Source organism: Lutjanus erythropterus, chromosome 19 (genome assembly GCF_056507025.1).
Source record: "Lutjanus erythropterus isolate fLutEry1 chromosome 19, fLutEry1.hap2, whole genome shotgun sequence".
Lineage (NCBI taxonomy): Eukaryota > Metazoa > Chordata > Actinopteri > Lutjaniformes > Lutjanidae > Lutjanus > Lutjanus erythropterus.
Genome location: NC_139335.1, coordinates 6,074,776 through 6,093,347, shown reverse-complemented (window position 1 = coordinate 6,093,347; position 18,572 = coordinate 6,074,776). Strand labels below are relative to the sequence as shown.

General features: G+C 40.0%; 3 protein-coding genes and 1 long non-coding RNA gene across 5 annotated transcripts in view; 1 reads left to right on the top strand and 3 right to left on the bottom strand.

Annotated features, from left to right (window-relative positions):
- The window catches only part of gpatch8 (G patch domain containing 8), a 35,189-nt gene extending 33,666 nt beyond the window's left edge, over positions 1–1,523 (bottom strand). The window contains exon 1 of the mRNA XM_084743989.1: positions 1,404–1,523. Within this exon, the coding sequence (XP_084600115.1) occupies positions 1,404–1,448 (45 nt within the window). The 5' untranslated portion in view covers positions 1,449–1,523. The remainder of the gene's footprint in view (positions 1–1,403) is intronic.
- A 2,004-nt stretch (positions 1,524–3,527) lies between these two features.
- On the bottom strand, positions 3,528–8,171 carry sgf29 (SAGA complex associated factor 29). Of its 2 annotated transcripts, none has more exons than XM_084745142.1 (10): positions 8,083–8,171; positions 6,910–6,983; positions 6,692–6,767; positions 6,437–6,509; positions 5,874–5,938; positions 5,645–5,774; positions 5,229–5,375; positions 5,082–5,117; positions 4,424–4,586; positions 3,528–3,885 (listed from the first exon to the last, which is right to left on the bottom strand). In XM_084745142.1, the coding sequence occupies exons 2-10, from the start codon at positions 6,973–6,975 to the stop codon at positions 3,769–3,771; spliced, it is 873 nt and encodes a 290-aa protein (XP_084601268.1). In that variant the 5' UTR covers positions 6,976–6,983; positions 8,083–8,171; the 3' UTR covers positions 3,528–3,768. The 2 variants fall into 2 exon arrangements, with proteins under 2 accessions (XP_084601268.1, XP_084601269.1); XM_084745143.1 differs by lacking the exon at positions 8,083–8,171 and adding an exon at positions 7,931–7,993.
- A 538-nt stretch (positions 8,172–8,709) lies between these two features.
- On the top strand, positions 8,710–15,480 carry eif3d (eukaryotic translation initiation factor 3, subunit D). The gene is made up of 16 exons (XM_084743460.1): positions 8,710–8,864; positions 10,264–10,389; positions 10,474–10,519; positions 10,858–10,994; positions 11,115–11,200; positions 11,468–11,540; positions 11,659–11,780; positions 11,878–12,010; positions 12,123–12,270; positions 12,992–13,122; positions 13,379–13,464; positions 13,601–13,730; positions 14,282–14,424; positions 14,772–14,964; positions 15,088–15,181; positions 15,367–15,480. The coding sequence occupies exons 2-16, from the start codon at positions 10,267–10,269 to the stop codon at positions 15,378–15,380; spliced, it is 1,659 nt and encodes a 552-aa protein (XP_084599586.1). The 5' UTR covers positions 8,710–8,864; positions 10,264–10,266; the 3' UTR covers positions 15,381–15,480.
- Positions 15,468–18,120, bottom strand: LOC146309160 (uncharacterized). The gene is made up of 3 exons (XR_014772390.1): positions 17,939–18,120; positions 17,765–17,854; positions 15,468–16,046 (listed from the first exon to the last, which is right to left on the bottom strand). It is a non-coding gene; the product is annotated as an uncharacterized LOC146309160 (long non-coding RNA).
- Between the last annotated feature and the right edge of the window lie 452 nt (positions 18,121–18,572).

Below are 18,572 nucleotides of genomic sequence, written 5' to 3'. Positions count from 1 at the left end.
TCAATACTATCATTCGTATTGTTTTTGATCATGTGGCATTAAAAAGTATTTAAGTATTAAAACTTCTGACAGCCTTTGTACTAATATTAAGGAAGGAATGACACATTTAACTTGCTCCTGAGACAAAATGTGCAGCAGACTGACACCTGATCACACAATTTCTTAAAATACTTTACTTGCTGCCAGTTTGTAGATAAGCCAATAATTATGTCAAAGAACTAAAAAGCTGTTAGGTGGCTTATGGACGGATATAGAGTATGAATGAGGCTGGGCGAAGCGGGGAGATTATAATGCCATCTGAGGGATTCATGGGAAATAACTGTGATAAATGACTGGATATTTTGTAGTCTAGTCAGTAATGTTTTGTTTGGCTTTTACTGGGTGCGGTCTTAGATCATAGATAGGAAAAGGAAAGACAAACAGCTTTTACATGAGTTGTTAAATTCAACAGCTAAGCTCTGGTACTACGGTTGTACACATACAACCTGAAATAACATTATGTCAGAAGATAATGTTATTAATGTGCAGAGTGGGGACAGATTTATTGGTATAATTAATTAAATACGTAACAGTGAAGCAAAACAAGAGCGTCTTGCTTCCATTTCAGTGTTTTCAGGCTTTTTTTATTTCGCGTTACAGAGACAAACTAAATCGAGCTGAAGTAAATCATTCAACAACAAAATAAACAATGAAATTGTGTTAAATTTACAAAAGTTAAAACACACGAGCTACACGTTTTTATTCATGGAAAATCAACAAATGAGTGGCCAAGGACATCTGTTTATCTAGGATCTATGTGCCCAACACTTGTTCCCCACACGCTTTAAAGCAGTGATATATTAACGGTTATTTCATATAATGTCATTAAATTATTGAACCAGAGGATGAGTGATAATAAGTAGTTTATTTCAAAGTACTAACTAGCTGCAGTTGTTGTAACCGAGTTGTCAAAAATGATACAGCCATTTCTTGCTAATGCTACCTTGCCCAATGTGCGTACAAGTTAGCTTATCTGCTAGCTAGCTACCCATCGGTAGCATATGTCGATAAATAACCAAGGTCACTAAAAAGCTAGTTGGACCTGGATATCTATTTTGATGTTGCACGGTTAAACGGGTATGCATAAAGTTACAGTGCATATCCCATGACACGAGTCAAATATAGCACGCAGTCGGAGACGGAGACGTGAGGGAAGTTAAATTCTAAAGAGCCGCAGTGCACTATGTTCACTAGCGTTAGCCTAGCTAGCTTGCAGTGCTAGCAACCGACATCTAGAGCGAAATGCACGAGGCGGTTTGTAATCATCCACAGCCGTCCGTGACGTTTTATTCCGTCTGTAAGCACTAAAACATCTTGACATGCTAAAATATCTGCAAGTTGTCAATCGTCTCGGCATGCATTACCTGGAAATCACGCTCTTCGTTGAATCTAGAAAATCTGTCGGCCATTTTCTGAACACAGCAGCAGCAGCTTCTCCGCTCGCTCCGTCTGTGTCCGACAGACAGAAGCGCGCTGTGGTGATGATGATGATGATGATGATGATGATGTGCACTTCGCAAACCCGTTCAGTGTTTGTGAATTCACCTTTCACAACAGTTTCCACCAAGACGTTACACTGTTATCTATAGTAACTTACTAACACTGTAATGATAGTTAATTTGTATGTCCAGGGATCATCTTGTATTTTAGCAGATTTACACAGAGGTTTGTTTACAATCTTGGTCTGCTGACAGAGCTGATTTTTTTTTTTTTTTTTTTTTTTTTACAGGAAAATAATGGATGAAGGGGAGACTGGGGAAGGTTGCAACCCTTTTTGCATTTCTCTCAGTTGCCCAGACTAACTAAATTTTTATATTTTAAACTTCATGTATAAATATTCGTATGAGACTCATCACTCACACTTATGACACCTATTGCACATGCAAAGTCTGAAAACATCAACATTGCATGTGTATAAACAGACTATATTTCAATGACATATTGTACATGTATATAAAAGGTCTGTATAACTTGAACATTTGCACATTACACAAATGCATGCACATTGCACATTCCCAGTTATTGTATATATTATTTCTCCTTTTATCTTATTTTTTATGTTGGATACTATTTTTTATTTTTTTTACTTGCATTTCTGCTTGTGTTGCTACTTACAAACCCCAATTGCAAAAAAGTTGGGAAGTAACACAACACTGGTTGCGAAAAACACATTTTTAGAGTAGAAGACCAGGTGCTGATAACTTGAAAGACTGAAATTCTGAAAAAAAATGTCTCTACGCAATTTTTGGGATAAAACATCATTTTTATAACATGGCCTTGAGGTCAGCGAGTGTCATTATACATACCTGAGTAGTGGAAGGAATTCACAATCCACCCGCTACCACCACATTGTCCACTTTGAACCCGTATTGTTACAGTTACAAGGCCTGTCTTTAGACCATTAGATCATCAGGACAACACAGCTGTCACTAAATATTCACTTTGTTCTGCAGACAGTTAATAAAATACTGCGATGAAGTCAGTGAGTGAATAATTTAATGATCTCTAACACTTAAGCATGATCAAACATTCTGCTGGTGATCAGTGCACCACAGCGAGTTTGTAAAATGGTGAGTTATTTTTATCTCTTACAGCCTGAGGAGAGGACAAAGAGTTTCACATGGACTCCACCAACACAGGCTGAGGCCTAACTGATCCAGGTGCAGATTCTCTCCTGATGCCCCCTCTGACCCCGCCCACTGGCTGCTGAGCCAGGAAGAAGCTCACAAGCAGAAAATCAGAGAGAGGGATGTCAAAACTGCACAAAAAAAAAATATCACAGAAATGTAACTGTTAGGGGCACAATTATAAAAAAAAATATCACACATCAACCTGCTTTTTTTTGAGTGTACTGTCAAACATTTTTGTGAAATATGATCAAAAATTAGATGAAATAAAAAATATTGTGCTATTAGTACAAATTACAGCAAAATATTAAATATCACTGTGGTCTCACTGTTTGACTGATCTGAACACAATTCAAAACACTTGATAGCGACCATCTACTGAACGACTGTGTTGATGTTCCCATTTGAATGAGGTCTTGTGGAGATATAGAAGTTGATTAACTGATTTTTCATATTTTGAAAACTACAGACTAAACTGAAAAGTCAGAGGAGGATTGATGGCGCTTAAGCTAAGTTCCTCTACTGGACATCCTGGTTGCCTCAGGGCATGGCAGAGCAGAAGCGCCCTCTCCTGGCCCAAATCATTCACTGACAGATCCAGACAGAGTGGCGGTCTGACATCAAGGCTTACATCATGTCACAACACTCATCTGTCAGTTCACTATCAGAGAAACTACATTAATTACTGTTTTTATGTGATTTAATTTCGTCACTTTCCCTGTATGAACATGCAACAGAGGACTGTGGACACAGCTGATGAGACATTCAGGCGTTTGTAGTTCATTCTGCTTTGCTGTGTTCTGGTGGTGATTTTGACAAATACAGGCTCGTTTAAAAGATGATAAGTATTTTTAAAAAGTCTGTTCAGGGGTGTTTTTATTGATAATCACCTTCCATGATCAATCAATACAGATTGTGGATCAGAACCTCGTCCAAACACACTGAATCACAAACATTAGGTCCTAATTTGAGCTTTGACAACTATTTCTGAACATCTTTTAATACAAAAATTGGAAATCATCAGCGCCGTTTCAATACAGAATAATGCTCCCAAACAGGCTCTATCTTAGTCCCTCTGGTCTTCACATCCAGTCATCAGTGGTCACTTCTTCTTGTTCTCTTTGCAGGCGACCACGTATCGCTGAGCCACGTTGAGCGGAGGGGAGTAACCATCAGCATACGACGTGTCCTCGAACAGCACAGAGTAGTCGTCCTGAGGCTGCAACAAACAGCATTTGTTGTTTTTTTTTGTTAGTGTGCATTACAGTTACTGGATAAGACAGATAGAAGCTACAAAAATGCACAGGGAGAACATTTCAATGATGAATTAAAGGGAATTAAAAATATATATTTTTATCTTAGCTGGTGCACTTCTCTCAAAACATCCTCGGTTGACCGATGAGAGAGGGTGAAAGAAGAAGCTGGTAAACAAGTTTCAGCTACTGAAAGTACGAAAGCTATAAAAAAAAAATGATTTTAGTACTTGTTCAAGACCTCGGTCCAGTTTAATCTTTATTTCCCTGCCTGAAAATTTGACTTGTAGCAAAACCAGACAAAGTCCAGTGACTTTTTTCTGCACCAGCAATGTGTGTGAGTTATTAATAAAAAAGGAAAAATATATCCTATTATGTGTGCCTAGGACTTTTTTTCTTTTTGCTGTGATATTGAAAAGGTATGGAGTGTCATATTTTTATACTAGTATCATATCAAAGTTAAAAACTCTGGTATCGTGACAGCTCTAGTGCTGACAGTCTCACCCTGTGTGGTGGAGTGTGGATGAGCGCCCTGTAGAAGCAGGTGGTCTGTGGGTAAAGGGCCAGCACCAGCTGGTCCTTACTGAACAGGGCCTCGGGGTCCGTCTCTGGGTTGGCCTTCCACTGAGGCAGAGGGATGATCCGCCGCCTGCTCAGAGTGTGTCTCCTGATAACACACACACGCACATTTTCAGACACATGTCGATGAGATCTTCACTGAAAGATTATTTCTTCAGGTTGTCCGTGTTTTGTCTAAATGATGGATGGCTATTAACTTTTTAAAATTAAATCAACACACAGACGAGGTGAACTACAAAACACAAGGACAGTTTTATAAAACTGCCACAATATGAGATGAGACCTGAAAGGAACTGTGAAAGGGGCAACAACATAAGTGTAAAATGAGAAGCCAGGAGACAACAAATAAATGCAGCAACAGGATTTTTTCATATCAAATATTAAAAGAGTACATTCAGATTAAAGCATATTCCTAACCTTGAAAACATAACAGTTAAAATTAAGTATTTTCCAAACTTTCAAGGCTTTGTGTGAGCCCTGAAGAAGAAAATGCCACAGAGGTTGAAAACACAGAAGACTGAGAACAAGATATTTATGATGAATATTAGAGATGTCAGATACAAAGCTATTAAAGAAAACTCACTCTTTGCCTTCTTCATCGATGTCGTCCACCTCATATCTGCAGGGAGAAGTGAAGAACAGTCACATCAGTTTGAGAAAAAAATTGGTGTCCTGAGAGTCCAGCTGTGATTTCACATCCTGACATCTGGAATATTTGTCGGACACTCACTTGTTGGTGGAGTGGTTGTAGCTGACCACCTCAGCCAGGATCCACTGCTCGTCTCCGTCCACAGCCTTCACCCTCGCCGCCACCTTGTCGCCCTGTTTGGCCACGTAGTCGCTGCTGGCTGGAGTCGCCCCACACAGAGGAGGGGGGCTACAGAGAACATTACAGGGAGAGGAAACATTTGATATTTTAATCAGTGTTTCTGTATCATTGCTCAGACTTTAGTTGGTGTGCAGAGCAGTGTCTCTAGAAGGCAACATAAAAAAGTTGAAACGTGACAAAAATACAACGATTCTTATTTTCAGGTGATTACACACTAATGAAAACATACTTTGAAAATTATATTCCAATTCTGACAATAGATTCTCCAAAATATAACACACTGGTGTAAAGAAAACTCATCAGCGAGCAGCAGCTACCTCTCCCCTGGTTTGCCGATCCACAGTGGGAGTGTCATGGCCGACTGCTGGAGGAGCGTCATCAGGACGCCTCGCCTCATCGTCTTCCTGGGAGGGTCGCTGTCACTGTAAACTCCCGCCATCTTTGCAGCTGGAAATAAAAATCCTCAAGTTATGAATCTCTTCACATTAAAAAAAACATAACTTGATGTTACAGAGCAACAGTTGGATTTTATCAGTACACACATACCTATTCTCCTCTCTTCCAACAAAGACTTAATCTCTGCAATTTTATCGAGAGCGTGACGCAAAATGCTGCGAGAAATAAAGACAAAATGTGATCAAAGAGCATAACGAGTGTTACATGTAACACTGTTAATATGTCATGAACGTAATCTGGAAGTTTCAAGACAAACTGAAGATTTGATCTTGATGTTTCACTGTGATGGTGACATTAAAGGAAAAAAAATCAGGAGTTCACAAATCATTAGATAGATCAGGTCTTCCAGGGTTACCTGGACACCTTGTCTTAAACCAATGTATAACCTGTAGAGATAGAATATTTTGAATTAAAAATGATGTGTGTTTGGTTCCCAAAACTGGACCAAACACCCAAATATGACTTTTCTGCTGTACCGACGATGAACTCTGCAATAAAATAATTTGTCATCACTTGATTGTTTTGATTTTTTTGATTGTCACAGTACTCTTGTTCATTCATTGTTCCCAACACGGTTCCCTCGATCAGTTTAGGAACCATCACTTCTCCCCTGTCACCTGAAACCTAAAGACAGTGAGTTTGTGGCGACTCACCTGCACTCAGCCTCAGCATCTGCTTTGGCTGTGGTGTACAGTCCCCTCAGCTTGGTCCGGTAGTACGGAGAAGCTGAAGGAGACAAAAGATTTGAGTGAATGAGGACTCATAGAACAGCAACTAATAATCAGGTAGAGAAGCAAAACTGTGTTTGACAGTCTGAAAACCCTCTGTGTTGGAGTGAGGACTGTTCGTCTTTCCCACACAATGTTTGGAAATGGGACAAAAAATGAATTCACAGGGTGGTGACTAACTTTTGTTTTCTGTCTGCATCCTTTCATGTGTTTTCTGAATGTTGAGTAGATTGTGTTCACTGCGGGACCTCTCCTCCTGAGAAGAGACAAGCATGGTGATTATTTGGATTTGTTTAACTTGAAGCGATTGATCGAGCATCACACTGTCACATAGCTACACCTATCCAAGTCTGTTTCAGTCAGCGGGTAATAACTATTAATTGATGCCACTAACTTACCTGGGTCTGTTTGATGAGCTGATGGAGCTCTGTGAGCAGCTCAGCAATCTTGGTATCAGCTGACATGTCTGCACCTACAAGATTTTGACATCAGATAGAGTCTCGTTAGAGCAGCACTGATGCAGACCAAGGTAGTTTTTCAATATTGCATGATAAGAACAATACATTATTGAATAATTCTGAAATTGAAAGTATTGTAGACATAGAAAACAAAAAGAAATTTGGTTGGCAGCATCGTAAAACCAGACACTGACTTCTTAATATATACATATATTTTATCTCCTTGTGGTATCGTTTAAGCACTAGTGTACTGACGTTTAATCAGTCAATCAGTCATAAATTACTTCATTTATGGAGCACTTTTCATACAAACAAATGACAAAATGTAACACAAAGTATTTCACACAATTAAAGAATAACCTCATCCCCAAAGCAATGACTACTAAAACTAATGCACTACAATAAGAACAGCAATAATTGAAAACAGAAACGGAAGAAATACCATCATGAGAGAGGAAACATCAGAGACAGACTAAAAACTCAAAATAGATAATTAGGTAAATATATTGCAGGGGGTAAAACGCAAATGAAAGACAAACACCCCAAGATAAAATAATAAAATACAGAATGAGAAGCTATGTATTGAAATGTCTAAAACCAAAAATAAAAGACAACTCTAATACAGACAAAACCACATAATCTGTTATTTTAAATGCAGGGGGCAGGGCTTTTGATGAAAATTAATAGAAACATTTTGTAGAACCAGAAAAAACAGCAAAATAAATTGTAATATATAGTACACTGAATGAAAGCCGAATAAAAACTGGATCCTACTATTTTAGATTCATGTCTTTCTGAACGGACTTTGGTGTCAATTTCTTATATTCGTAATGAGGATAAAGCAATATTTTGGATCTCAATGGCGGGTAAACACTTAACACACCTCAGCTTTCATTTAGTATATCAGGCTAAAATGCTAACGATAATAACGTCAGTTGCTGAAGTGCTAACGTTACTTGACTGGGTTTTCGTTGATGTTAGCCTGGATGCTAACTAAGGAAACGGTGATTTGTGCTCATTCAACAGAAACATTAGCTATTAGCCATGTGTATTTAATCCCTGTTAACTCGATTATTTATCTTTTTTATTAACACAGCACGTAGCACTACTTACCGTGTTAGTTTCTCTGTTTATTTATTAGCGACTTGCTAACTACGAGTTAGCTTCTTCTTCTTCTTCGTTGGTGTTACTGGGGTACTCCCTGACACAGCTCCACCTGCTGGACGAAATGTAGAGCTGCAGGCTGAAAGACGAACTAACGGCAACAGGGTTATTATAATCAACTAAAATTAACTAAAAACTAAAACTAGGGGTGCAAATATACATTTTAACTAGCTAAAATAAAAAACAAGCAAATCCACTCAGGAAACTAAAACTGCTTTGAAACTTCACTGAAACTACACTTAATTGAATAAATAAATAAATAAATAAATAAACGACTAATAATAAATAAATACATACATACATAAACAAGTAAATAAATAAATAAAACCTAATCAAGACTACAAAAACATAATAGCAGCACTGGTTGAGAATAACTAAGCAGGCTGAATTGGTAATGTGTCCCTAATTAGCCTCTAATAAAGTCTAAAAAGGAAATGATAAATGGCCCAATACGGTCTAAGAATATATTATCACTAGTTTTTTGTCTCATCTGATACAGAGTACAGCTTTTTATGTCTTATTAGTATACTGTGGAATAAAGAGCAGGGGGGCCTGGAGTAACTGCAGCCATAACATTTCATTACGACAGCTACACTTGTAATACGGTAGGAATACTCTTTCCGCTTTACGGCAGTTCGCCACTTCCTTTCACACCGGCGCTCAGTCGGGGATTTGCACCGTGCGAGGACTGGTTGGATTAAAAGGTCTGACAGGTTGTCACATCATTCACGGTAAGATGTCAGTAACATGTGTACAGACGTATGAATAGTGTCTGTTTTCAGTCGCGTTTGAAGCGAAATAGAAGCGAGTCCTGTGTAAGTGTTTAGAGCCTGCCATCCACTTAGCTTAGCCTTGCTAGCGCGGCCACCTGGCAGGATGACTAGCGTTAGCAGTGGCCATCGTTACTTAGCTGAGTCAGGCCTGGTGAAGAATCCATTTCCCCCGAGATTATCCAGAAAAAAGACTCTTCTTCTTTGATGCAGCAAAACTGCGTGTTTCTGTTAAATGAGCTTTATGCTTCAACGCATTTATTAGCATGTGACTGTACAAGGGAAGCTAACTCTATGCTATTGTTAGCCAGTGGTGCCAGATGTCAGCTGATGCCGCTGCTCGACAAAGATGCCGTTTAAAATGAACAGATGTAACACTGTCCTTGCAGGGGGCTCTTTGAACGACCTTCAAGCTTTTTGAAACATACATATTCAGTGTAAACTCATAATGGCGTCATAAACTGAACGTATTGTTCAGTCAGTTCAGTTTGATTGGAAAGGAGTGGTGACACTTATACTAGTAGGTAATATAAAGCCCATGCATATGAATTAAAACACGCGTTAGTTTGATAAATGTTATTAAGAACTAATGTGAGCCAGTACAACGATTTTTATTAGCGATTTAATTGTTATCAAGGTATTATTTATCCAAAAAACAAAAAACAAAAAAATCAGCCGGACAGGTTCTCTTTCAAGCCTCTCAGATGTTAAAATTGTATGATTTTCTCTGAGAAAATCCGAAAAAACCCAATTCTTGATACTCTGTAACAACTTTGTAAGACAGGGCTGTATTCTCCTGCCAGCTTAATAAAATGGATGGTGAAACACAATAGATGTAAACATGGGCAAAAGGTTTATGTTCTAAACTAGGCTGCTGCCTGAGTTTTAGTGAGGATTGCTGAGTATGAACAACTACAGATGGATGCAATCAACCAGCACCCTGCAGCTTAAAATTTTGATGCACCACAATGCATGATCATAGCCCTCTGAATCGGAATTGTGATGTACCAAGAAATTCTTAAAAGAATTTAAATGATCATGTGTGTTTTTTTAAATTTTCACAGCAAGATTTTTAATATTTACTACATATTTGTTCCAGATATGAGTTATCAGTTTCCTTGATTACAAATAATAGTTCTCTGGGGTCAATGATGACTAGCCCACTGCGCAAGCTGATCAGTGCCTATTTGTTTTAGAGCATTGCTGGAGAAATCAGTGCTGCTTCTTGGCTGAGACCCTGTGCACAGGCAGAATAGATACAGACTCCTCAGTTTAAGCTGATACATTGTTCATAAGTTATCTGTTTGTCTTGACATCTGGTATCTATTAATCACAGAGGTCTTTTTCACTTTAACTTCAGGCCATGGCCAAGTTCAACGCCCCTGTGATCCAGGACAATCCGTCCGGATGGGGTCCATGTGCAGTCCCAGAGAAGTTTAAAGACATGCCCTACCAGCCTTTCAGCAAAGGAGACCGTCTGGGAAAGGTTTGTTTTCTCACATTATGTACTCATAAAGTGATTCACTGGAAGAGCCGCAGTTTTTCTAACGTTGTGTTTTCCCTCCATCAGGTTGCCGACTGGACTGGAGCAACTTATCAAGACAAGAGATACACAAGTAAGTGAGACAGGTGTCCTCCCAGATGTGCCTCCACCTAAAAATATCATTCAGTATTTTCTGTTTCAATTGTCTGTGTGGTAATACAGTTGAAAATGCACATTGATTTGAAGGTCTGAACACATAATAAACTCTCTAATTGGAAGACTAGGAATACAGCTTATAGTCAAGTTGATCAGTTACCACTGTCAGATTCTAAACGTGGGAAAGACTTGCATTTCCTCATTTAAACGTTTTAAAATAACGGCAATACATTCATTTACATGTAATGTGATTAGTAATTGTTGCCTTGTGTCAAGTTGGTTTCTTACACAAATGTGTGATTACTTTGTCTTCAGATAAATATTCCTCTCAGTTTGGAGGCGGTAGTCAGTACGCCTACTTCCATGAGGAGGATGAGACGAGCTTCCAGCTGGTGGACACGGCCAAGACGCAGAAGACCGCCTACCAGAGGAACCGCATGAGGTTTGCTCAGGTACAACAGACAGAAGCCACAGACACACTTAATGTCCCCCTCTTTTGCCCAAAATCTGTCAGTTGATTTCAAATCAAAGTTTTGCAGAATATATTTAACATGTTTTTTTTTTTTCGACAGAGGAACCTGCGCAGGGACAAGGACCGCAGGAACCTGACTCAGTTCAACATGCAGACGCTCCCAAAGAGCGCCAAGCAAAAGGAGAGGTGAGATTCTGTCACAATAAAACAACAATATATATATTTTTTAATGTAAGTAATCAACAGTGGAAGTGATTTTTACCCCACTCACATGTTGTGTCTTGCTGTAAAGAAGTGTCCTGTTGTAGCTGATTTTCTATCAAGTGTTTTCTTCTTTTGGGTTTCAAACAATAGAAGCAGGATCCCAGTGTGAGACCACATTTGCACATTTTCTGTGACAGCTGGTCGTGTTGTACAGACTTCAGTTTAACACTCCAGCTTCTGTCTTTTCAGGGATCGTATGCGTCTGCAGAAGAAGTTCCAAAAGCAGTTTGGTGTCCGTCAGAAGTGGGACCAGAAATCCCAGGTATTGATCAGCTAATTGATTTATTTTCTCAATTCTCTAATCTCATGAGTTTTTCGTAACGTGTTTGTAAACAATTATTCCACCCCTCCTCTTTCCGTCCGCGTGTGCGTACTTTTAGGCTCAGCTGAAGCCCAGAGACTCCTCTGTGGAGGTGAGGAGCGACTGGGAGGTGAAGGAGGAGATGGACTTCCCCAGACTGATGAAGATGAGATACATGGAGGTGGCTGACCCTGTTGACATGTGAGTGAAACAGACCTGCTCTTCCTCAACAGTCATTTAAATTTGTTTCAGTGGGGAGAACAGGAAGTGATGAGTGTTTGTTTCCCGGTTCCTCCAGTGAGTGCTGTGGTGCTTTGGAGTACTATGATAAAGCTTTTGACCGGATCACCACCCGCAATGAAAAGCAGCTCAAAAGCATCAAGAGGATCTTCCACACCGTCACCACCACTGATGATCCTGTCATCCGCAAGGTATCCAGTCATTTTCACAGTGAGCTGTTCCTGCAAACATAACATTGACAAACAGAAACTTCTTGCCTCTTTCTTTACTACAACAACAGGCGTTTTTCTGTTCTCTTTCCAGCTTGCTAAGACTCAGGGTAATGTGTTTGCCACTGATGCTATCTTGGCCACCTTGATGTGCTGCACACGCTCAGTCAACTCCTGGGACATCATTGTGCAGAGAGTGGGCAACAAGCTGTTCTTCGACAAGAGAGACAACTCTGACTTTGGTGAGGCTCAGAGAGATCAACTGAGACCAGGAACTTGTTCCACAGGGATTAAAGATGCTCCATAAAGATTTCTGGAGCCAATTGCTGGAAACATTACCAGCTGATACAATCACGTGGTCTGTTTGAAGCTTTCTTTGTTTATGGTTTGATTTATTGAACTATTAACAGCATTGTATATTAACAAGGGCTGCAGCTATTGATTATTTGAGTAATTCCATGAATTAATTGAATCATCAGACAAGAAATATTTGTAGGCCTGTGTATTTAAACAGACAAATACAGAATCAAAACAACCGTCTTGGCCATTCAAGCATAAATGTCTGAGTTTGCGAGCTGCACTTAAACGCAAACATGAAGTCTCTGTCCCTGTGTGTGAAACTCCAACACAGACAGCAGAGGACAGAAATGACGACACCATGAGACAGTAAGGTCTCTGAATGTAATGTTTTACTACATGAAAATTTAGGTGCGAACATTTACCCGCGAGTGAGGCAGATTGCAGCAAATCTACCTTTAGTTTGCACTTGGCAGATGTTAATTTCTGACCCAGCTGCTTCGTCATCTGATCAGCTTTTCTGATTGGACTTTAGAGACCACAGATCTAGAACTGTTTAGAATGAATATCGGCCAATAACTAGTGGAGCATCCTTAGATAACCTGGCACATCACTGCTGTCCTGTTCATGCAGGAGCTTTACTTTTCACCTTCCTGTTCCTCTCAGATTTGCTGACTGTGAGTGAGACCGCCAACGAGCCACCGCAGGACGAGGGCAACTCCTTCAACTCTCCTCGTAACCTGGCAATGGAGGCCACATACATCAACCACAACTTCAGCCAGCAGTGTTTACGCATGGTAAGAACACACGCCATGTAAACCCCTGCGCCTCCTAACCCTAACCCTGCCCTGTTTCCAGTCTTTGTGTTGAGATAAGCTAATCAGCTGTTGACATTAAACAGATATGAGATGGTGCTCTGCCAGAAAGCAAATAAAGTGCATTTGTTACACGTCTTATTTAATTGTGAGAACTCTTGGACATTTAAGGGAACCCTATAACCTCCTAAATATGTTTATTTCATGAAGATGTGTTTTGTGTTTTTGTTTGGTTCAGGGTGGAGAGAGGTACAAGTTTCCTAACTCCAACCCATTTGTAGAGGAGGATATGGACAAGAGTGAGGTGGCATCTGTAGCCTACAGGTGAGACGCTGAACCTGCTGGTTAGTTCACTGTCACCTCAAGATGAGGCTGTAACATCAATAAATCTCTGCTGAAAATACAGCGGCGTACTTTGGTCTCACTGTATGTAATAAGCTCTTCCCTTTTGTTTTTTTAGGTACCGTCACTGGAAGCTTGGGGAAGATATTGATCTGATTGTGCGCTGTGAGCACGATGGAGTGATGACCGGTGCCAACGGAGAAGTGTCCTTCATTAATGTCAAGACCCTGAACGAGTGGGACTCCAGGGTAAGAGGAAGTCTGAGGGGAAAACATCTCATAATATCACCAGGCCTGACAAACGCTTAAACGTTTAATTCTTCTCTTTTTAAATCTGAATATCCAGTGGTCCATATTCTTATCTCTTGTTCTGCTCGTTCGCTCTGAGGGATTCATGATCTCATTCATGAGTTTCATGAATAAACTTGAGATTTCGACCCTGAACACACAAACAGCCACTGTTTCCATCAATCTAGTTTTATGCTTATTTTGAAGTATCACATGAGAAAATTTTAATTAAAACAGCAAAATGCAAAAAAAAAGTTTCACAAGAAAGTTTTAATTTTCGTTTGAGGTGGTTTTTGCCTTTTTCATATGCACAATGCATAAAACACAGAACTGTCATATTTTCTACACTGTATTAAATCATTTGAATTTCAACTGGTGCTCTTTTAATTACATCATCTCGTTGTAATCCTTCAGCCTCAATAGTAAGTGTACTAATCCCATTCCTTTACCTCAGGTTTTTTTTTTTTTCACTGTTATGTTATAAAGGTTTTGTTGCTGTGTTTATTCATCAGTATTGTAACGGGGTGGACTGGCGTCAGAAGCTGGACTCTCAGAGAGGAGCCGTCCTGGCCACTGAGCTGAAGAATAACAGCTACAAACTGGCCCGCTGGACCTGCTGCGCCATGCTGGCTGGATCGGAGTACCTCAAACTGGGGTGAGGAACACAAACGCCCCATAATTTTTATTTTGTTTCCATGCACCTGATCTAAGAAGTTGGTTTACTGAGATCATCTTGATAACTTTAATGAGTATAAAACCTGAAACTGTAGTTTATAGACTAGTGTTAAAAAAGTTCCAGGTTTTACTAATTAGTCATCAAATCAACAAATACACTGCAGGAACAAACCCCTTTCTGTCCCTACTTTGCCACCATTTACATTTTCTCTACTGGCTTCTGACCACGATACAAACTAATATACAGAGACAAGAAGCCCAAATACTGACAGCAGTACTTCTGTTAAAGCTCAGACTGACTGTTGTCTGCATCACTGTGTTTTTCAGGTACGTGTCTCGATACCACGTGAAGGACTCCGCTCGTCACGTCATCCTTGGAACCCAGCAGTTCAAACCCAACGAGTTCGCCAGCCAGATCAACCTGAGCATGGAGAACGCCTGGGGAATCCTCCGCTGTGTCATCGACATCTGCCGCAAGCTGGACGAGGGCAAGTACCTCATCCTCAAGGACCCCAACAAGGTGAGCCATCGCAGTCTCTGTTCGAGATTTGTGCTGCGAAGATTCTTTAATATGGCCTGTTTTAAAGGCAGCTGTAGCCGTCAATTGTTGAGCTGACTGGTTGATATTCTGTTTTGTGAACAGCAAGTGATTCGGGTGTACAGCCTGCCTGATGGAACCTTCAGCTCTGATGAGGAGGAGGAGGAAGAGGAAGATGAAGAGGATGAGGAGGAAGAAGGTGAGATTTAGCTTAAATAATAAGCTAATAAATAAATCCCTTTAACACATCCAGTCTAGACCGAGAACTGATGTAAACCGTTTAAGTTTAGACGGTACAATTATCTGATAACTTAGAGATCCTGTTGACAAATTAATCTGTTCTGTTGATGGATGGAAAACTATTTTCTCCTCTTCTCTTTCTAGATGAAGAGAATTGAAGCGTGGAGTCCCTGTGACCAAAGCAGCCTTCACTGCACATCAAGAAACACAATTTAATTCCTTTTGACATTCAATAAAGACAAAAGATTGGGCAACTGACTTTATTAGCAATTTCTGCTTGTGTGTGTTCATTTTTTTTCCTGGTACAGAAGTCCCAAATATGGGTCTGAAAGCATTTGAAATTAATAATCATTTAAATGTCTGTTAAATCACTATGTATCATGTAATGCGGTAACATAATGGTGATTGAGTATACAACCCACTGATGGAAGTGTGGCAACGTTGGAAAAAAAATGCAGTATTAAGTTGATACCAACACCAACCAAACATTTCCTGCTGCTGCAGCTTCACATTAAAAGCATTAAACTGCTGCAACACAGTGACGGAAAACAAAATGTGTATGTTGGTGAACTTGGCACTTACAGCTGCCATTCATCAAAAATGTGTCTACGAAACGAGTCATTCTTCCCCTTTTTTTCTGATAGCACGTCAGTTTGAAATATTGCTTGATTGATAATATTTACAACATTCATGCAGTAAAACAAATGGATGCATTGGGCACAAATGGCAGGGCAGTAGTTGGCCGTGTGTCTGAGCTGGCAGACTTTTGCTCCTGTCACTGTTCAGCTCTGCAGATGTGAGACTCTCACGTGTCCTGAGTGCTCCTGGATGCATAAGGACCACAGAGGACAGTCATGACACACATTTTCAGTAGTCTTTTGTTATCAGGACAGGCTCTGCTCAGTCACCAAGAGACGACAACAGCGTCTGACCCTGGAGAAGGCTTTTGTCTCTGCTTTTGAAATGTAAATGCTTGATATAATTTTGCTGTCTGAGGAATGACAGCATCTTATTTAATAAGTAAATCAAAACTATTGTCTCACATCCTTTAGGAAATATGTTTTATGAAAATAGATCATGACTATGAAGTAAAGATTTAATTCAACACATTCCTACGCAGCATTCTGATTGACTTGGTGAATGTGGACTGAAAATTTATTGGATGCGACAGTTTAAAGGGATAGTCTGTGGTTGTATGAGGTACTTGATAGTCGGTGTATTACCTACAGTAGATGGCGGTCAACACGCCCACAGTGTAGGAAAGCTAAGCAAGATACTGCTGTGGACAGGATCCAACAGCAAGATGTATTTTAGCCACCTTTAGCGTACTCCATCTTTAGAATTCTTTTTACTGCTTTACCTTGCTGTCACACAGACATTTCCAACAAGATGCTGATGTTACAGCGCTCTTTCCCAAGCCACCAAACTCCTTTGACAAAATTAGTTATTTAACTGCAGAGGCTGATTATCTACTGCTGCCTCGATCAGTCATTTGAGTCATGGTGACCATGGTACTGAGGTTGTGAGTCCTCTGTAGTGGCCATAGGTTCAACTCCTGCCTGTGGCCCTTTGCTGCATGTCCTCTCCTGTCCTCAGATATATAAATACATCATAAAATAACAAATAAATTAACTGATCGAGGCAGCGGTAGAACAGCAACTCCTGTGTTCTGTGAGCTAAAATGATTAAAAAGCTAAAAACATGTTACTACTACACTACTAAGCAGCTGTGTAGCTGTAAAGAAACCCACTTATCTGTGAGGCAAATTGGGGAAAAAAGGCTTCAGTTTGCTAGGAAGCATAAAGATTGGACTCTGGAGCGATGGAAAAAGGTCAGGTGGTCTGATGAGTCCAGATTTACCCTGTTCCAGATTGATGGGGGTATCAGTCTGTGGGGGGCAGTGTTATGATCTGGGGTTGCTTCACTTGCTCAGGTCGAGGTTCAGCAACGTTACGTGTCAAAAAAATGAAGTCCGCTCACTACCTGAATATACTGAATGAGCAGGTTTTTACATCAGTGGATTTTTTTGCTAGGATTCATCGGGCTCAAACACTGAAAGAGTGGTTCAGGGAGCATGAGGCATCATTTTCACACATGGAGTCCAGACCTTAACCCCGCTGAGAATCTTTGGGATGTGATGGAGAAGACTTTACACAGCGGTCCGACTGTCCCGTCATCAATACAAGATCTTGGTGAAAAATTAATGCAACTCTGGACAGAAATAGATGTTGTGACATTGCATAAGATTATCGAAACAAAGCCATGGTGACTGTATGGTGTAATCAAAGCTTAAGACTTTTTTCTTTTTTTTGGCCAGGTGGTGTATGTTTTGTTGCTGACCCTGCCCACAGCAGTGCATCACCAGGACTTCTGCTGCTTCTTCAATGGAGGCGTGCTGCCTGACATCTACTTGAGGTAACATACTGACTATGGAAAAGTACCTCATTAAACCCAACATAAAAAAAACAGAACAATCCCTTTAACTTCACCGACATTCCACCTGAATCAGAGTCACTACTGTGAAATAAAAATAACTACTTACACAAGCTGTGCTGTAGTATGAGACCTCTGGGTAGCTGTTCTTCTGCCGTGCACAGAGTCTGGACAGGATGTTTCCATACTCATCCCTCACCTGAAATCAGAATACAATTTGAGTTCTGACACCAGATAAGGCAGCAGAGTTCGTTCTGTATTTTCTTAGTGGATCATGACAAACCTGTTTTGTAAATAGACAGTGAATGACGAAAAGCATAACACCATGTAGGCTGCAGAAGATGGTGAACAGGTAAGCCGTGATTTTTGTGCCCAATGCATACTGGAACCAACCCAAGATACACATGGTGTGCAACACACACAGCTCAGCCACAGCAGCAATGGTGAATGCCCTGCAGGAGACAACAAAGATACACACAGGTCAAATCTAAGCAGAGGTGGGACATGCAAATACTTTATTAGCACTTAAGTTGATTTTTCACCATCTTTACTTGAGAATGTATCTTTCTGATGACTTTTTACTTTTGCTCCTTACATTTTAACACAAATATCTGTGCTTTCTACTCCCCACAGCTTCAAAATAGCCACATTTCTCTGATTTTAATGCATCTAAGGGGAATATAACAGTACCACTTTATCTGGATAGTCTGCAGAATACAGAATTTACAGAGTATTTGTAACAAACAGCTTGTTATTTGAAAGTCAACTGTTTCGCTTTGTCTGTAGACAGTGGAAAGAGTACTGAAAATCTGTACTCAAGTACAAGTACTGTTACATTGTTGAAATATTAAACAATTACAAGTAAAAGAACTGGCATTAGAAAAATACTCAAGTAAAAGTACAAAGTACTTATCTCT